Source organism: Eretmochelys imbricata, chromosome 4 (genome assembly GCF_965152235.1).
Source record: "Eretmochelys imbricata isolate rEreImb1 chromosome 4, rEreImb1.hap1, whole genome shotgun sequence".
In the NCBI taxonomy this organism is placed as follows: Eukaryota; Metazoa; Chordata; order Testudines; family Cheloniidae; genus Eretmochelys; species Eretmochelys imbricata.
The window spans coordinates 12,690,421-12,708,211 of record NC_135575.1 but is presented as its reverse complement, the minus strand read 5'-3'; the positions used below and the strand labels follow the sequence as shown (position 1 = coordinate 12,708,211).

At 40.3% G+C, this 17,791-nt stretch overlaps 1 protein-coding gene across 2 annotated transcripts in view; it reads left to right on the top strand.

Annotated features, from left to right (window-relative positions):
• The window catches only part of SLC20A2 (solute carrier family 20 member 2), a 71,740-nt gene that overhangs the window by 13,460 nt on the left and 40,489 nt on the right, over positions 1 to 17,791 (top strand). For both annotated transcript variants that reach the window (XM_077814844.1, XM_077814843.1), the window contains exon 2: positions 12,158 to 12,706. In XM_077814844.1, the coding sequence (XP_077670970.1) occupies positions 12,418 to 12,706 (289 nt within the window). In that variant the 5' untranslated portion in view covers positions 12,158 to 12,417. The remainder of the gene's footprint in view (positions 1 to 12,157; positions 12,707 to 17,791) is intronic.

Below are 17,791 nucleotides of genomic sequence, written 5' to 3'. Positions count from 1 at the left end.
CTATTCTTCAACAAAAAAACTTCAAAAACAGACTCCAAGGAGAGACTGCTGAACTGGAATTAATGTGCAAATTGGATACAATTAACTTAGGCTTGAATAGAGACTGGGAGTGGTTGAGTCATTATACAGAGTAAAACTATTTCCCCTTGTTTATTCCCCTCTCCCCCTCCCCCCCCACTGTTTCTCAGACCTTCTTGTTAACTCCTGGAAATGGCCCACCTTGATTATCACTTCGAAAGGTTTTCTCTCCCTCCACCTCACTCTCCTGCTGGTAATAGCTCATCTTAAGTGATCACTCTCCTTACAATGTGTCTGATAAACACCCCTTTTTTCATGGTCTGTGTGTATATAAATCTCCTCACTGTCTTTTCCGCTTTATGCATCCGATGAAGTGAGCTGTAGCTCACGAAAGCTTATGCTCAAATAAATTGGTTAGTCTCTAAGGTGCCACAAGTACTCCTTTTTGCGAATACAGACTAACACGGCTGCTACTCTGAAACCTTACGTATTTGGGCTCAGCTATTCCAAGATCCTTAGATACTTCCTATGGGTGTCTTTCCACATATAATGTTCAAAAAATGTACTTAGATATCCTGTACTCTCTATACATGCATGTGTGTGTGTGCACACACAGAGACCTGTGTCCATTGAGATTCTTGGATACAGACAGACATACCTGTGTCCACTGAGACAGGTGAAGATGGCAATTTAAAAAAACAATACTTTAATTAGATCAGTTTTGTAAGCAGTTTATTCCTGGTGCTAAAAAAAGAATAGGACGTGTGTGTGACTAATGGCCGTTATAAAACTGAGAGATACCAGTTTCTCCCATTATGCAAATTATATATCATGGTGGAAGATCCATGTTTTAAGGTACACCCTGATGCAGGAAGACTGGCTGGTGAGGTTAGACCTGAGGAAAGTGCACCTCTCAGTCCAGTGGTGAAAATTCCTCTTTGTCTGCCTCTGCTCTGTGGCATTCTGCTAAACTCCTGAACTCTGTGGTAGCCCTCTTCTCAGTCAGCATGTTACTTGAGATGGCATGCTGGTCGAGGCACAGAACTTGAGGATCGGTTGTATCAGAAGTCTGTTTGAAGAAAACAACTCTGGATAACCTGAGATTCTTGAGAAATCCACAGAAATGATTCATGCTCTGTGCTCAGCAAATATATTTCTACGTGGGTACTTATATGGCCCTCAACACTGTAATACCTGAGCACTTGGGATTTATTGTGATTTTTCCTCTAGCAGATTCTCAAATGACTCCTGGAAAGGACACTGAGAACAGATCACAAGGTTTTTTTCTGTATCCATTCAAGCATTAGTCCCGAGCCACATTCATCTACTGTAATCTACAAGGCTCAAAGCACAAGCCCTCTGGTGATAGAGAGTGAGAACCCATCTCTATGTTCATCCCTTCTTACTAGAGGTGTAAGAGGAACTGGCATGATTGCTCTGTCATTTGGAGCAGGTTGAGGGATGTTAATTATGCAGTCTGTTGTGGGGCAAAGTGTCCCTGTGTGGCTAGAATGCTATCATTAAATAGATTAAAGAGGGAAGGAGGGATTTGTATTTAATCTCAGGAGGTTAGACTCATGGGAGTTGGAATTTAAGGAATTTGGGATGGCAACTGATAAGGTGGAATGTGTTGTGGTTCTCCTGGGAAGGGATTTTGGTGCTGATGTGTGTTTAAAGATGACCTTGCCCCTGGTAGGGACAGATGGAATTGTTTTAGTGTCTGTTCTGTTCTCTGTGAAAGAATTAGAGAGCAGTTTTGGGTAACTGCTCCTCTGCCTTAAAGGGGTTTGTGACTGGGGACGTTGCAGAGTTCTGTCCTATCACCCACTCAAATTCACTGTCTATGTGAGACAGTGAGGCACTTTGGGTTAGGGTGTCTGCAGTCTCTGGGTGACTCATTGCTATACTTTCCTCTCATTGGACTTGGAAAGTGCTGCAGTCTGGTTGGTCTCAGAACTTGGATGAGAGTAAACCAGCTGAGATAAAACTGAGGGTTTTGTTGGTAGATCGGGGGAACTACTAGCAAAAAGATCAGAAGCCTGCAACACTTATTTTGGGATGTGGACTTCACCAGAGTAATACAATCCTTTGTAACCTCATGGTTAGATTACTCTAAGGTCAGTGGAACACATGCCTGGGTGGCAGTTACGTATTTGTTTTGCACCAGTGTTTTACAAGATACAAATATCAGAATGCTGTGCCCTGGAACTCTGAAACCCCTAGAAGACAGGCTTAGAAAGAGAAAATACAGTGGGCAAACCTAGAGGAAAGATTTGCATTTTGGGGGTGTGTAATATGTTTTCCACCATGATTGTGGCATAGAACTCTAGATCTCCTGGGGGGTCCTGCAGATGGAATCTGGATAGAAAGAACTTAAATCTTGTTCAGCAGTGGATAGGTCGGCAATTTCTTTTAGCTGAACTGGCTGCTGGAGATTAGATCCAGAGGCTTTGGCAATAGATCCCATCCTCCAGGGCATGTAAGGATAGCATAAGCTTTCCTCCCATTCACCATATTATCATGGACAGAGGCTCAAATGAAGAGATTATACTGTTGACCCCAATTCTGGCAGTATTGGAACTCTCTGGTCTTGAAATAAAAGTCCTTTTTCCTAAAAGGACCTCAAATCAAAGTTAGGATTTTATTAAAGACACAGAGGAAAGTTGTTGTGCATCCTTCTTTTTTTCACCCCTGTGATGTTTCCTATTTTGCTTCTTGAGATACAGGTCTCATGATGAGGAGCTTCTTGGAAATGGAAGTCTGTTGGATGAGTCGGAATGAAGAAGAGTCACAAATTTAAGAAGTTGGCTCAAGTTTTCATTGCAGGCACTGGATGTTTCTGAGACCAAGCCCTGTGAGAAGAGCATGGGCAAAGAAGAGGGAAATGTAGATCCAGTCTTTATAGGAGGAAGCAGGGACGGCAGGATCTGAGAGAGGACGTGCCACGTACAGCACATAACTTTTTTTTTTTGTTGTTCTTCTCCTTCATCCATGAACTATAACACTTCTTGTTTCTCTGTTCTGGAAATGTGAAAAAATAGATCTCATCTGTGTCTTTAATACAACCCTGACTTTCCTTTGAATTCACTCTCAGAAAAGTATGAGTTCGCTGCACTTAGATTTTTCTTGATGATTGGATAGCTGCTTCTTTGTATTTTGGAAACAGATTTTCTTTTTATAGGAACATATTGAATTCCCAGAGAAGTTTTCAGCGTGTACCAGTTACAGAACATGGCATAGCCGGGCTTTGCTTATATTTAACAAAGCAACTTGTAATACAAAATATTATAAATGTGCATTTAAATCTGAGGAAAAAACTCCAGTCCTCTCTCATTCTATTTGCCCCGGGATATATTTACTTTATAAAATGTTCCTGTCCTGTACTCTAGGTGCATGTCAATATCAAATAAACTTTAAAAAAATTGAACTGGATATCAATCTTCCCAAAACGTTCAGCCCAAAAGAACTAGAAACTTTTACTTCCCAACTTCTCTTCTCCTCAAATCCCTGTTCCTCTTCAAGCTCCTGGGCAAACAGGATAAGCTTGGCCATGTGCTGCGTAGGCCAGTGGACGTTGGCTTTGCATGACCAAAGGTTAAAGGCATGTTCCAGAGTTGAGTGTTCTTCACTGAGCAGAGCTTGTGATCAGCTTCTTCCCATCTAAACCATGGGGCTGTTTGCTGAGGTACTTGGACTGATTCCAATAGCCACAGTATGAGGCAGGGTGAGAGGTGATCTAAAGTAGCCAGGGCCCAAATCATATAGGGATTTAGAAGTTGAAACCATCACCTTGAATTGCACCTCAAAATGAATTGGGAAGCCCTTGGAGATCATGGTGCACGGGTATGATGTGAAGTATTGCTAAGTACTTTGGCCAAGCTGTTCAAAAATTACCTAAAGTTTGGGTCTTGAATAAATAGTGATTTTCAAAAGTCAGAACGGCCAGCAACTCCCATTGATGTTAGTGGGAGCTGTTGGGTGTTCAGGACTTCTGAAAGTCAGGTTACTTATTCAGAAGCGTAACTTTAGGTTCTTATTTTTTAACATCTTGGCCCCTGTATGAAGCATCTCCAAATAACAGCTAGCCATGTTCTGCACTACCCGAATGATTTTCAAGCTACACATGATATTGCCTAATATGTTATGATCATGTAATTATGCCTCATTGTTTATAATCAGTATGTGCAAGGGGGCCTTTAAAGTTTGCCTGACATGTACATTTAAAATCTTAAAGTTTAATATAGTTTTCTGTATTTAATAGTGTTTCTGATGAAGGTGGATAAGAAATCTGCTGGTCTTTCTAATCTGAAGAAAACAATGTATCTGTAATGGTGTTCTACCCTTAATAAAATGTTAGTTATTTTTTGCATCATGACTAAATGCTTGGCTTTGGGGGTTGGTATTTTTATATATAAAAATTTTATAAGATTAGTTGTTGATAGGTATAGTTCTTTAATGAATAATTTGTATAATTTTGCTTTCAAGTAAATAAATGTAATTAGACGAATTTATTAGTGTGTTGGAAATAGTTTTACAGTTTATAAGGGAACAGACATTTTAGACACCGTAACGGACAGTATCTCCTGACTCACCTTCCTAGCCAACAACTGTATTCTAAACCAGTATTATTTTGCTAGGTAAAGAAACAATGAAAATTCCCATATCACTGAACTACTAAACTTTAATTGGATTCAGAGTGTCTGCTTTTAGAGATTTTATCAGTGATATTCATTTTAAAAAATGCACTGTATTACTGTATATGACATACTGATCTATTAGTAGCTCCCAACTAATGTGAGACATTCCAGTACTACAGTGATGGGCCCATATAAACACTTGGATAGACTGTCCATTCTGAGAAGTTACTCTTGATGCTATACTAAAACCTTTTCAGGATTGTTTAGCTGCTGATGCACAAACCAGTACGTTTAAAAAAAAATCAGCTACCATCCATTAGATTGGAATATGAAAACCTGAACATTTATCAGTGTCTATATATGGCTCTACCCATTGCTGGTGTTTCTCCCAGCTTCCCTTGTTTCACGATACTTGCCTTGTTCAGCTAGGCATTCCTTCTGGGCACTCTTGTTACTGGTGTTCTTTTAAGATCTCTATTAAAGCTTTACTGGTTTTTGAGAGCTGTAAAAGTGAGGGACTTTGTGTGATTTTCTTCTCTCCTATCTTGAGATGCTGCTGCAGGTATCGGAAGAGAAAATCCCTATGAATATAAGGGAAAATATACCTCTAGAAACCCAAACATTAGTAGACTCACAGGATTAGCAGATGGTGCAGTCAGCAGCTTCTTTCTTATTGTAAATTTTTCTTATTAGTCTGTGAAGAAGAGTGTGGCTTGAATTTGATAAAGTTCTCCTCCATACAGCCCCATGCCCCAGAATTGAGCACGAATTGCCGCAGACAGTTTTCACAATTCTGGGTTATTTTGGATGGTGGAAATATATTTTTGTTGATTCTGAATAAACTACAAGGTAACTTAGATGCCATGGTTGAATCTTGTCTAGAACAAGGAGCTGTTAGAGGAATTTATGATAGATGGATTTGATGAAGACTCTACCAAAACCTTTTATATTTCAATGGGCTAGATATTTAGTTTTGATGGGAACTAGTTTGTTTTTCCATACTCAAATCTGTTCCTCATAATTTTTTGTTTTCATTCATTGCATTCTTCAGTGGTATGCTGTATTACATACTGCTATTTTAACCGTGATGGAAAACCTTTCTGGGATTATGAGTTTTCCTATGACTGAGGTCCATGATGTTGATTAAACAGAACAAAAACTTTAAAGATGTTTGTTTACTTTTCTTTGATCTAAAAGTTTAGATATTTTTGTCTACGCACTTTAAAATGAAGGATAAAATAACCTCTGTGACAGGACCAGCGTGTGGAAAGTTGCACAGAAAACAACTGCAGACAACTGTGCGCTTGGGCCTGAGTTACTCCATGGAGTTGGAAGTCCTGATTTTTTGATTAGCAGTAAATATATCTGTTAAACCAGACATAAGAAATTATTTTAATCTGGGTACATTCATTCATTTCTACTGTGTGGGAGTTTGTGGGAATTAGGGTTGGGTTTGGGGTTTCATTCTTGGAAATTCTCACTTCTCAGCTGGAACAGAAGAGGTAGATGAGACTTCAAGATGGATATATATATATATACTGGAGTTTTACCAAGCCAGAGGTCAAAAGGTCAGCAGTGATAAACATAAGGAATATATTTTAAATCCGCCTCTGTCTTTACATGCTAAAGACTGTTCCAAAAAGTGGATATTTTGCATTCCCTCCCCTATCAAACCTGGGGCCCAATCCTACAAACATTGATAGTGATAGTGTATTCAACCATGAGTAGTCCCTTCATTAGGGCTACTTGAGAGTATCTTTAATCAGATGTGTAAGAATCTACAGGATTGAACCCTGGTCTTTATTATTAAAACAATGTCACTTAATAGGTATGGAAAGGCCAATAGGAAAGTGCCAGGTGCTTCAGGCTTTCTCACGCCTGAAACTTGTGAGCATAGTCATCAGCTATTCCAGAGTCAAAAGGAAAGACTCTACAACCAAACACAGAGATGTGACTTCTTAAGTAAATTATCAAGTATAATGCAAGCTTAATAGCATTTTGGATCTTGAACATAATTAAAGCAATGTTGTCTGTGAGGGATTGTTGACTGGAAGAGAGGACTGAATTTTATCTTTGACTTTAGGAGGCTATGCGTTTTGTAACTCAAGTTTTGCCCTACTAATTCTTTATGTGGAAGACAATGTAGACTTGCTAGAATGTATGAGACTCCTTGTAAAGACTGAGTCACCTTTTGGATTCGCTAAGTTACACATGGATGACTATGACCACCAACTTAATCTGGGAACAGACAACCAGTTTAGACATCTCTAAACACTCCTTACTAGGAAAGGTACTTTATTCAAACATTTTAAGGGTGAGATTTTCAAAACTGGCTGCATAGTTAGCCTCCTAAATCCATATGTAGGCCCTGAAATCAATGGCCTGATTTTCCCAAGTTTCAGCATTTAGCAAATCCCTTTGCTTTCAGCACTTTTTAGAATCAGGCCACTTTTTAGACACCTAAATATGGACTAGGACTAGGAGCATAACTATGCCTCAAGTTCTACATGTTTTGGTCAAAATGTTCAATTTAGAACATAATTTATTGGTAAACCTGAAAACTGTCAGTTTAAGTTTACTGAAATCTGAAACATGATGATTGAAATTTTACAGTAAATATTTTTTCATATAAATCAGGTTTTCAATTGTATGTAATATAAATTTAAAATAGTAATGCAAATATCTTTTATAAAGCTAACCCAGGTGCTTTTTTGGGGGTTGGGGATTAAATCTTTGCTAATGTATATTAATAAGAATGTTTTTCATTTTAAGGAAAATGGATCAAGGAATTTTGATTGGGTATTTTAATGTGAAGTTTTATAACAAAGGTTTGTGTGCTTGGGCCTCAGTCCTGTAAAAATTCACGCATATGCTTAACTTTATGCACTCTGAGTTGTCCCATACAAGCCAATGGAACTACTACTCGCATGAGTAAAGTTACACACAAGCAAACATCTCTTTTGTACTGTTAATGCAGTTTTCATAATGTGAACTAAATAGATGCTTGGTCCTGCTTTTGAATAGCAGACTTGTAATTTTTCAAAACTACTTGATCGTGCTAAAAATCCAAGCAGTGACTTGTGAAAATGAGATTTTCCCCCTCTCTGAACCGGTGCTTTGAAAGGGGTGGAGGTGGAAGAGAACATTGTTTCTTTTAAGATGAGCTTTATTGGATTGGTTTGTATGGTTAATATAATCATGACGTTATGTTGTGTTTTATCAGTGCCCGCCCCCAGCAGAATAACTTGTTAAGAGGAGGCAGATTTTCACTTAGTGAATAAATCCCTGGACACACATTGTTCTTTGTCGGTGTTGTCTTGGCTGCTCTCCTGTGTTGGAGTTAATTTTATCCTGGAGCTGCTGTGTAAGTTGTAGAACTGTTTACCCAATGTAAGTTTGTGTGTTCAGTTGTGGCTATGTGATAAGATATCTATTTTAGATTTCAGACTATATGTACAATCAGGAGGGAAGTCACTTGAAGAATTAATTTAGCTCCTCTTTCTCTTCAAAACAGCCTGTAAATATTAGGTGAATTTTCAAGATTTATATGTCTTTACAAAATCTATTATTGGTATCCTTCAGTATTTATTGTTTGGCTTCTAGTCCAGGAACTAAAATCTGTAGTGTCAAACAATAAAAAGGTTCGATTGATTAGAAAGTTTCTACTCATTTGCTGCAGGACAAAATCTCAGTTCTTCCAGCAACAGTTTTTTTATTTAAAACTGAATGAGCAACAAGGACTTGTAGCTGCTTGCATTTATTTTCCCAGCCTCTTTCTTTGATTTCTTTATATGGTGAATGGAACCTCTTTAAATAACTAGTTAAACATAACTGCTGTTTGTATTGTCAGCGACTCTTTTCTGCAAACGTTCTGAATTCATTTCACCAACAGAACAAAATGCCCATATTTAATATTTTGTATGGCTTGAACAGGAACAGTAAAGAGAAGCTTGATCTTAAAAATATGTGTAAAGGAATTTTTTAGCTGAGATGGGGGCTAGTATTTTTAACCTTTCAGTGGAAGAGAGGGGGACAGTAGGAACTAATAAATGAAAGTATCCTCTGGAAATTTTAGTAGCAGAAGCTGAAACCCTCCCCCACCCATGTTAAACTTGATCTGAGTCCTTGAAAAACTATGAATAGCAGTACTGCTGCCCTGTAAAGTAATTGCTTAAAGCCTTCTTAAACTTTAACCGGATGGCTGTAGCTGAAATAGGAATTGGCTGATATACTGACTGCTTCTATGTGTACTGGGATTTTTTTATTTATTTATTTTTAAAGCGGTCAGGGCACCTCTGGTGCCCTGGAACATAAAACTTGTATCATAGTTGGCCCTGTGACAAATGCTATGCCTGTAATTTAGAGCCATATAGGGATGTTCTTTGCCTAGAACCACTTGAATTACACTACCTTTCATGTCATGGCTGGTTATTAAATAGATAATGTGTGAGTGTTGTGGCCTGTGGAGGAGCAAGGGAAGATAAGAACTATTAATGTGAATTTTAATTTGCTTGTATCTTCAGTTACAAGATGTATTTGATGGTAATAGAATGGAGTGCAAGATCTGTGGGATGCTGTAAAGTCCATAGATCTGTCAGGAAGGAAAACTTGACACTCTTTTTGAATGAAAAACACGATTACATGAGAGTTTGAGGGGTGTGGAATAACCTACCACGTGCTCCAGTGTACTAAGTTTTTAGACAGACTTCTCAACTAATGGTAGCTAGAAGTGAACTTGCTTTTCATTACAGATCAGATGTGATTACTTAAAGAGAAATGTCTATTGTTTTGAACACTGCAGGGGGAAAATCCTGTTGTCTTGTATGTTTTATCGTCTAAACTTTTCTAAAGGGTACTATTTGTTACATTTGCACCTAGAAAATGGTAAATTTACCCTTTAATGTTTGCTAATATTCAAGCAGCAAAAAGTGCTTTTAAAACTGAATCTCCCTGTAAAGAGGAATTGTAATTCACCTTTTCTCTTGCAGAACAGATTAAAACATGTTAGCCTAAATCAGGTGTTGGGAAGACGTAATGCACAGCAAGGTTCATGTCAGTTTAATTTTTGCCACTGCCTGAATAGATTGTGTCCTAGTTTTCATCAGCGGGAAGATGAAAAGACACATTGTGGGTTCTCACTCTCTGGTTGCTTGTTTCCTTCATGCAGCATATTTGTTTTGTCACTGGTTGGTAATGTGTTCTAGTTGACCCCTTGGACTCTGAACTTGGCTTTGTGAGTGTCACTTTCACCCTTCACCACTGTTGTCTGATGGTTCCTGGCCCTCAGATTTCTCTCTTTGGTAGCAATTCGTTTGTCTAGAAGAGTAAAAAACTGGCAAATTTATGCTCTAAATTTCTCACGAGATTTTCGCTAAGGGTTTTTTCTGTCTATAGTTGAAAATTTACCAAAATAGCTATTACAGCATAGTTATTTTAGTATAAGCCCCTGTGTAGACACACTTACTCCCAAACAGGTATTTTGGTAAATTTCCAAATGTAGGCAAGCACTAAGATGAAGTGTGGGTGTTACACCCCAAGTTCATTCCAGCGGTCCCCTCTGAATTCCATATAAATCGGGTATGCACCTACCTGTTTTCTACCCCAACGCATATACCACCATAGAAAACAGAAGCTCCATTCTCTGGATATCCATCGAGCTTTTGCTTTCCAGCAGCAAAGAGCCAGAGCCTTCAGGAAATCTCTGAGACTCTTCATTACCACTGCTGAGCAGATGAAAGGTGAAACAATCTCACAGAGACTTTCTAAATGGATCTCAGATTGAATTCTGCTTTGCTGTGAGCTGGTGGAGACTGGTGGAGTGTAAGGCCCCACTCAACCAGAGGCCTGGCTACCTTGGTGGCTTCTCTTTAGGGTGTCCTCCTCCTGAAGATCTGTAGCGTGGCAACATGGGGCTCTGTGCGTAACTTTACTTGATATGATGCCCTAATACAACTGTCTTCAGCAGACACATCCTTCAGTACGATGGTCCTGTAGTCTGCAGTGCAGCATGGTTCCTCAACGAGACGCCCAAAGCGAATACCCATAGGGATCACAACTTGAAGAAGGAAGGAAGATGACTTACCTTACGATAATTAGAGTTCTTTAAGACGTTTGGTCCCTACGAGTATTCCACTACCTAGCCTACTTCAGGTCCTTTACTAGGTATTTGCAGTAGAGTAGGAAGTGGAGAGGCAATCGATCCACACCGCCCCTTATGCCCTTGCTTCGGAGCATGAGAAGACTCAGGGTGCAGGCATGGATCAACAGACGACGATAGTAAAAGTCTTCCAGTTTCAGGTGCATGAAACGCATGCAAATTCTCAATGGAATGCCCATAGGGACCACACATCTCAGAAAGCTCCAGTTATTGGAAGGTAGGTAGGTAATTTTTCTTTTTGCCTGGCTCCCTGTCTTCATCTCCCCTTCACAATGATAATTCGAGAGGAGAAAAATCTGGGGGCTTACATAGACAATGATCAAGCTTTTAAAAAAATGTTTGTTTGTAAAAATACATATATTGGCTCCTGTTGAGACAATATCAAAGTTTAAGGGCTCAAGAGGACTGAGATGAGGTTTGCGTAATTGTGTATGTGTGAAGAAATAAACCAGGCTTTTTCTCTCTCCTGAAATCCATTCTTTTCTGTACATTCTTTGTTCGGAAAATCTGAAGAAGTAGCACAAGATAAAACTTTGCCAAAGGATGTCAGAACTCTCTCTGAAAGCTACACAAGAACCATTGAAAAATGTATATTTGAGTATAATAAATCCAGTAGTGCATCATACCGTTCAATGAACTAACCAGTTTTCTCTAGGAGGAAAAGAACCTTACATTTACTGTTTTAACTTTTTTGTTAAATTTCTGTTCTGTGACCTGGACACACACAGATGCATGTAGGTACACTGAAATAAACATTGTGAAAAATCACAGTATGTTCCAGTGATTGGAAGGCCATAAGGCTAAAAGTATTCCCACTACCCAAAAGCAGCAATAGATAAACATTTGGAGACATCTGGGTGCCTTCTCATGTGATGTTTAATGAACAAATGTTTTCAAAATTAAGGGCCAGGTCCTCACCTGCAACTGGTGTAAATTCACATAGTTCCATTGAAGTCAATGGGGGAAGGCCAACTTACATCAGCTGAGGATCTGGTTCTTTTTAAGCTATTCACTTACTACAAGAAAAAAAAAGTCATCTTGTTTTTCAGAGAGGACCAGTCACACTGTTTGCTTAGAATTTAAAAACAAACAAACAAACTTTACAAATATATCCTCTCAAAGTGACCTAGTACATATTTCAGTCACTGATAACGCTAAAAACCTGTATTGCTTTTGAGTTGACCTAGTTTTAATCTTGTCTGAATTGCTTTATGGTTAGCACTGTCACGTGCCAAAAATAGATCCCATTAGTGGATTTAAATAATTTCTTTACTTCTGAAAGGACATACTGTTACAAGCTTTGCAGACAGACTGCTTCACTTTTTCAATCTTTCTTCTGTTACAGGAGAGGACGCTGCAGTTGTGCCAGTTGTGATGCAAAATATGGAATGTGTTTCACTGCTGACTGAACACAGCCAAATGAACAGTATTGACAGTAGTTTAAAAATCAGCAGTTAGCAGTTTGTTCACTTCCCAGCACTTTCCAGAGAGAACTAATTGTTTTCAAGAAATCTGCTTTACAAATCTGTTACAATACTCTCCAACTTTGTCTATTTAAATATTTGCAAAGGGGAAGCATTTACCTACAAGCACACACTGGGAAAAATGGCAATGGAAGAGTACCTATGGATGGTCATTGTGGGTTTTATCGTCGCTTTTATTTTGGCATTTTCAGTTGGTGCAAATGACGTTGCCAATTCTTTTGGGACTGCTGTGGGCTCTGGTGTGGTCACTTTGCGCCAGGCCTGCATTTTGGCTTCAATTTTTGAAACCGCTGGCTCAGTATTACTGGGAGCAAAAGTAGGAGAAACAATTCGGAAAGGTATCATTGATGTTAATCTGTACAACAGTACTGTGGATCTGCTGATGGCAGGAGAAGTTAGTGCAATGGTTGGTAAGTAAACGTCTTTAATTTTTGAGTAACGATAGGCATCTAGTTATAATCCTGTTCATCATGCATTTTTCTATGCCGTTTAGGCACTCCAACTTTCAGTACTTACATGTCTGGTTTTTCTTTCTCTTTTAAAAGGAGACCTGGACTACTTTTATGAGTCTCTTGCTTTTTTTATTACTTAGATTCTAATCACTGTCTTTAATGTTCATAACTTTTCATTTTTTAAAAAGAACGCTTGTTTTGTAAAATGATTTGAATAAATCATTGGGGGGAGATACAGCACAGTGGTTTGAGCATTGGCCTGCTAAACCCAGGGTTGTGAGTTCAATCCTTGAGGGGGCCATTTAGGGATCTGGGGAAAAAATTGGGGATTGGCCCTGCTTTGAGCAGGGGGTTGGACTAGATGACCTCCTGTGGTCCCTTCCAACCCGGATAGTCTATGATTCTATGAAATGGTCTAAAGAGGCACTGAATAAGTGACTTTTAATTTGGAAAATGTATTAATAGGATAAGACACCATTTATGTATCTTTATTTATACAAAAAATCTTGAGGAAATGGCAGTTTATAGTGAATACCTATTCTGAGGATTTAGTCAAACTGTTAATTTTACTAGAAAATTAAAATATTCACTTAGACTCTTCACTGACCACATGACTGATTATAATTACTGTATACTTGTTCTAGGGCCATAACAACATTAAAAGGAATAATAGATTAGGGAGTGACCAACTTCATGTAATTTTAATCCTTCTGATTCATAGTCCCTCATAAAACTAAAAGACGTGTTTGTTTTTTCTGTCTACTGACATAGCTTTTGTTTGCTTTTAATCTAAGCCTTGGTTAGATCAAATACTGCGTTCAGAGGGAAATGAAATTAGTCCCAGACCATGTTCTTTGTTTCTATACAAGAAGTGCTGTGAACTTTGGAGACGTGATAGGAAGGGACAGCAATAAGCACAGATGCAACCACATTTTAAAAAGGTTAGGGAGAGCCAGAAGAGACAATTTTCAATGTATAAAAACAATTAAAATGGGGGTCTGTGTGGTCACCCCAATCTTACCCTACATTCTCTCTACAACCACTGTACAGTCTTGCAATGTGTTCCTTAAAGCCCCAGCTGCTGAAGTCATCTGATTATGTGGGAATATCATTTTATTTTTAAATGAAAGTTTTCACCCCACCTAGCACACGCAGGAGTTCCTCCCCTCAGAATCTCCCGCACCTCTATCATCCTTCCCTTCTATACCCACCCATGCATTTCTGTCTAATTCCTCTAATCTCCCCACAGTTTGCACACAGTGCTTGTCAGCAAAGTATCTGCTGCACAAAGCCTAACACACACAGCTGTTGTTCTCTGTCTTTTCCTCCAGAAAACACTTTGTGGGGTGCTTCAGTCTGAGCATCGAGTGCTGGTTTCTCTAATACTGCTAGGAGGTTGTGTGCTCTGGGGTGGGGAGTCAGGATACCTCTTCAAAAGGGGAGATGGCATGGGCTCCCAGAAGATCTTTGCTTTCTTTCACTAGCCAAGAGGGATAGGAGTCAGTCACATGGGATATCATCCCCCCCCCCCCCGGCCCCTTACTATGACTACTGCTTGTGGAGATAATGCCAAATTCTGGGAAGAAGAGTACAATAATATCTCTGGCCCAGTGCCTGACTTATTGTCTGGTAAATCCTCAGACACTAGGTCTCTCTAGATCTAGGATAGTGCCTTTTTCTAGGTTTGCTAGTACCACTACACTGTATACTTCGACTTGCCAGCACGGGGGCCTTTTAGCACAGACGTAGCTGCATAAATTTAAACTGCCACTTGCTCCGGTGCAGCATACCCTGCATTGAAGTTTAAGTGACACATGTCTTCTGACAGTACATTCTTAATAAACATGATCTCCTTTAGCAGGAAGGCTCCATTTTCCTCATTTGTATCTATTTGATACCCCAGTCCTGGAAACCCCTAGTCTAGGCAAAGGTGGCCAGATTGGTAAGCATTGAATACTGCCTGCAAAGGCATCTGGCCAGAAGCTCAAAGAACAAAGCTCATTTGCAAAGACATTTATATAAGCCAGTCTGAATTTTGTGACTTGTTGCATTCCTGTCCTCCAGTGATGGCTTTAAAAAATAAATTCCACATTTTAAATCTCTGAGTTAATGAAATAAAGTTCACTAACCGCAAATGCTCTTTTTATTTGCCTTGATTTCCTCTCCAGATTTCCTTCCTTTCTTATCCATACCAATTGCTTTTTTTCCTTTGTGTTTTTCTCTCTTCCTTTTAACCAGGTTGTTTTTCTCCTTTTCTTTTTCTCCCTTTTCTTTGGGCAAGCTTGGGAAACAAATTTTCTCTCTACATGGAATGGACTCTTACCCACCGTGGTCACACTGTTGTGCACAGGGTCTGCTTTAGTAATTTGAGGAGGGTCAATGAAATGATTCTTCAGGGCAAACCTAAACGTAACTTGATAGAGCAGCAGTGGGGCTCTGCTACTTAGCCTTGGACTCTGCATCGTTCCCAGCATTTACAGTGTTTCATTGAATTGGTTTCCCAGTAAGATGGAGCTTTGGAGGCCAGTAGGATTTGGGGGGCATTTTGGTGAATTTTACCACTTGTATAGCATCAACCAATTGTCACAACTATTACCCCAGTGTTATTGATAGGAAACTCAGGCAGACAGCTTAGGTGACCTGACTAAGGCAGCAGAGGAAGACAATGTCACAGCTGGGATTAGAAAGCCTGGTGTCCCTTGCTCTCAGTCCTGTGCTTGGTCCACTCTTCCCAGCTGCCTCTTGCACTGTGGGATGCCCTACTGCCATGTGCACAGCACAGGAGCGAGATAGGCAGCTGGCTAAGAGGGGGAACTTGCAGCAGTCATGCTCATAGCATTTACCCACAGTTGCAGATTGGTCTGAGGTCCCCCCAAAATCAAAAGTCATGGACTTCACAAGTCTCAAATGCCAGCCCTAGGTGGTCATAGTGGGAGCAGTGCAAAGCCTGTGGTCTTTATACAATGATGACAAAGATGGAGAATGTTTGTAGTGGTGTTATAGCTGTGTTGATCCCAGGATCTAAAAGAGACAAGGTGAGTGAGGTAATATCTTTTACTGGACCAACTTCTGTTGGTGAGAGAGACCAACATTTGAGCTGCACAGGTCCAGACAATCAGTGGCCTCTATGACTTTGGGCTTTGCAGGCTCCAAAAGCTAATTCTGCCCTCACCCAAATTGTATTTCCCTCTGGTCCCCAATCTCCTGCCTTAAGTATCTCTAGGTCACCTTTCTTCCTTGGGTCTTACCATCTAATAGTGCCCCAATTATTTTCTCTCTAGCTCTCCTACCTTCTGCTGGCTGGGGATGATAAAATAAGGGATAGTGTCACACCTTGTGTATTCACTAGCAATCTTGCCACAATTCCAGCACAGCTTTGGTTTTGTTGCACATGTTTTTGTGACCTATCAGGGAGGGAACCAAGTATATTCTATTTATTAAAAAAAATTGCTACATAATTTTACAATTTTATATCTGGTTGACCTATCTGATCTTTTTACAGACTCTACCACGTCTTCTCATTCACAGCACATCCCACGTGCTGGCCTCAAAAGTTTATAAGTTCATCTATTCTAATTTTAGAGTAGGACAACAGAAACCTATAAATTACAGAGCAGGTGGTCCTTGTTTCAGCTAGGGTTTCCAATGGGGTAGAAGTGCCAGTTGTTTTGGGACAGAGTCCTGGGAGAGATTAGTTTTACTAGTTGACTTCCATATTGAGCTATATGCAGTGCCAAGATTGAATAGCTCGATCTCTGTAAGAGGGAAATTTGATCATGAAATAGCTGATTTAAAATGATAAATTCTTGTTCAAACCTGTCTAAAGCATTTTCATAAGTGTACCTTGGGTTCTGCCATCATGTTCGTTGATCAGAGTTAAATGTCTCAGATTGGTCAGACTCAGCCAGAGTTTCCCAATAAAGGTCATATTGAAGAGCTGGTGCTTACTAAGGTGATAGTTGTCCTAGCAATGGGCATTGGTATCATAAAATTCCAGTCCCCATCCTCAGAAGGGCTTGTATGGTTTAGGTCCCCCATTCGGAGTCATTCCCAGAAATCACATTAGGATTACTGGGCTTCTCTTCTCCTGCTCCTGTCACTTCCAGCCCCTCCCTTCCTCATTTTGAACAACGCTCAGTCTGATTTCTCTCCCCTCCCACTCTGTTACTATTATCTGCTGACCACGCAGCCCCTCCATCCACCTTCCTTTGTGACTCCTGTCGCTCTCTCTCTGCTCACAATCCTTCCACTTGTCTCCCCTTGCCTTCCACTTCAATGTTGATCGCCTTTGTCTGCCACTGGCTGCCCACCTTATTGCTCTTTCTGCCTTGTTTGATCTTGAAGCCTAGATCAACTCGTCTACTTGCCAAAACAGTCTTCACAAAGCACTGCTCCCTCTGGTCTTCCGATTCTGGTCATCACCTTATCTCCTCAGCATCACCGACCTGTCCCTTATCCGTTGCCGCTCCACCCAGCCCTTCTGTATCTTTCAATCCAGTAATGTTTTCTCTGCCACGTCACATCTTCCCTCTCTCTCCTCACTCTCGTCCATCAAGTCACTGGTCCTGGTGCTCCAGAACTTCCTCACAGTGCTCTGTTTCAGCACTTCAGGTGGCTCGTCTGGTGCATAATCTTTTCAGCACGTTACCCCGTGAACTCTGAAGGCCCGAGAGCCCTCTTGTGAGGTACCCTAGAGAGGCTCCTGTAAATATTCAGAGCAGGAAATTTGAATCAGCCAATATGCATTTTCCCAGAGTGCCAGGACTGGGACGCATCAGTACACGCCCAGCTGCCCTCTGCCAAGCTCAGCAGGGCAGCTTCCCCTCCAGAGCATCTGGCACTGTTGCCCTGGAAGCAGAGGACTCCTTCAAACACTGGCTTCTCTACACAGTTGCAGCCGTGTTGCTATGCAACAGTGGTGCTGAGCTCCAACAAGAGACTGAGGCAGGAGGCAGTGAGAGAGGGGCAGCAGCTTCCTGTCTGCTTCTGTCACAGCCCCCAACTCCCAGGTGGCTCCATGCCAAGGCCTCCAGAGTTTCCCTG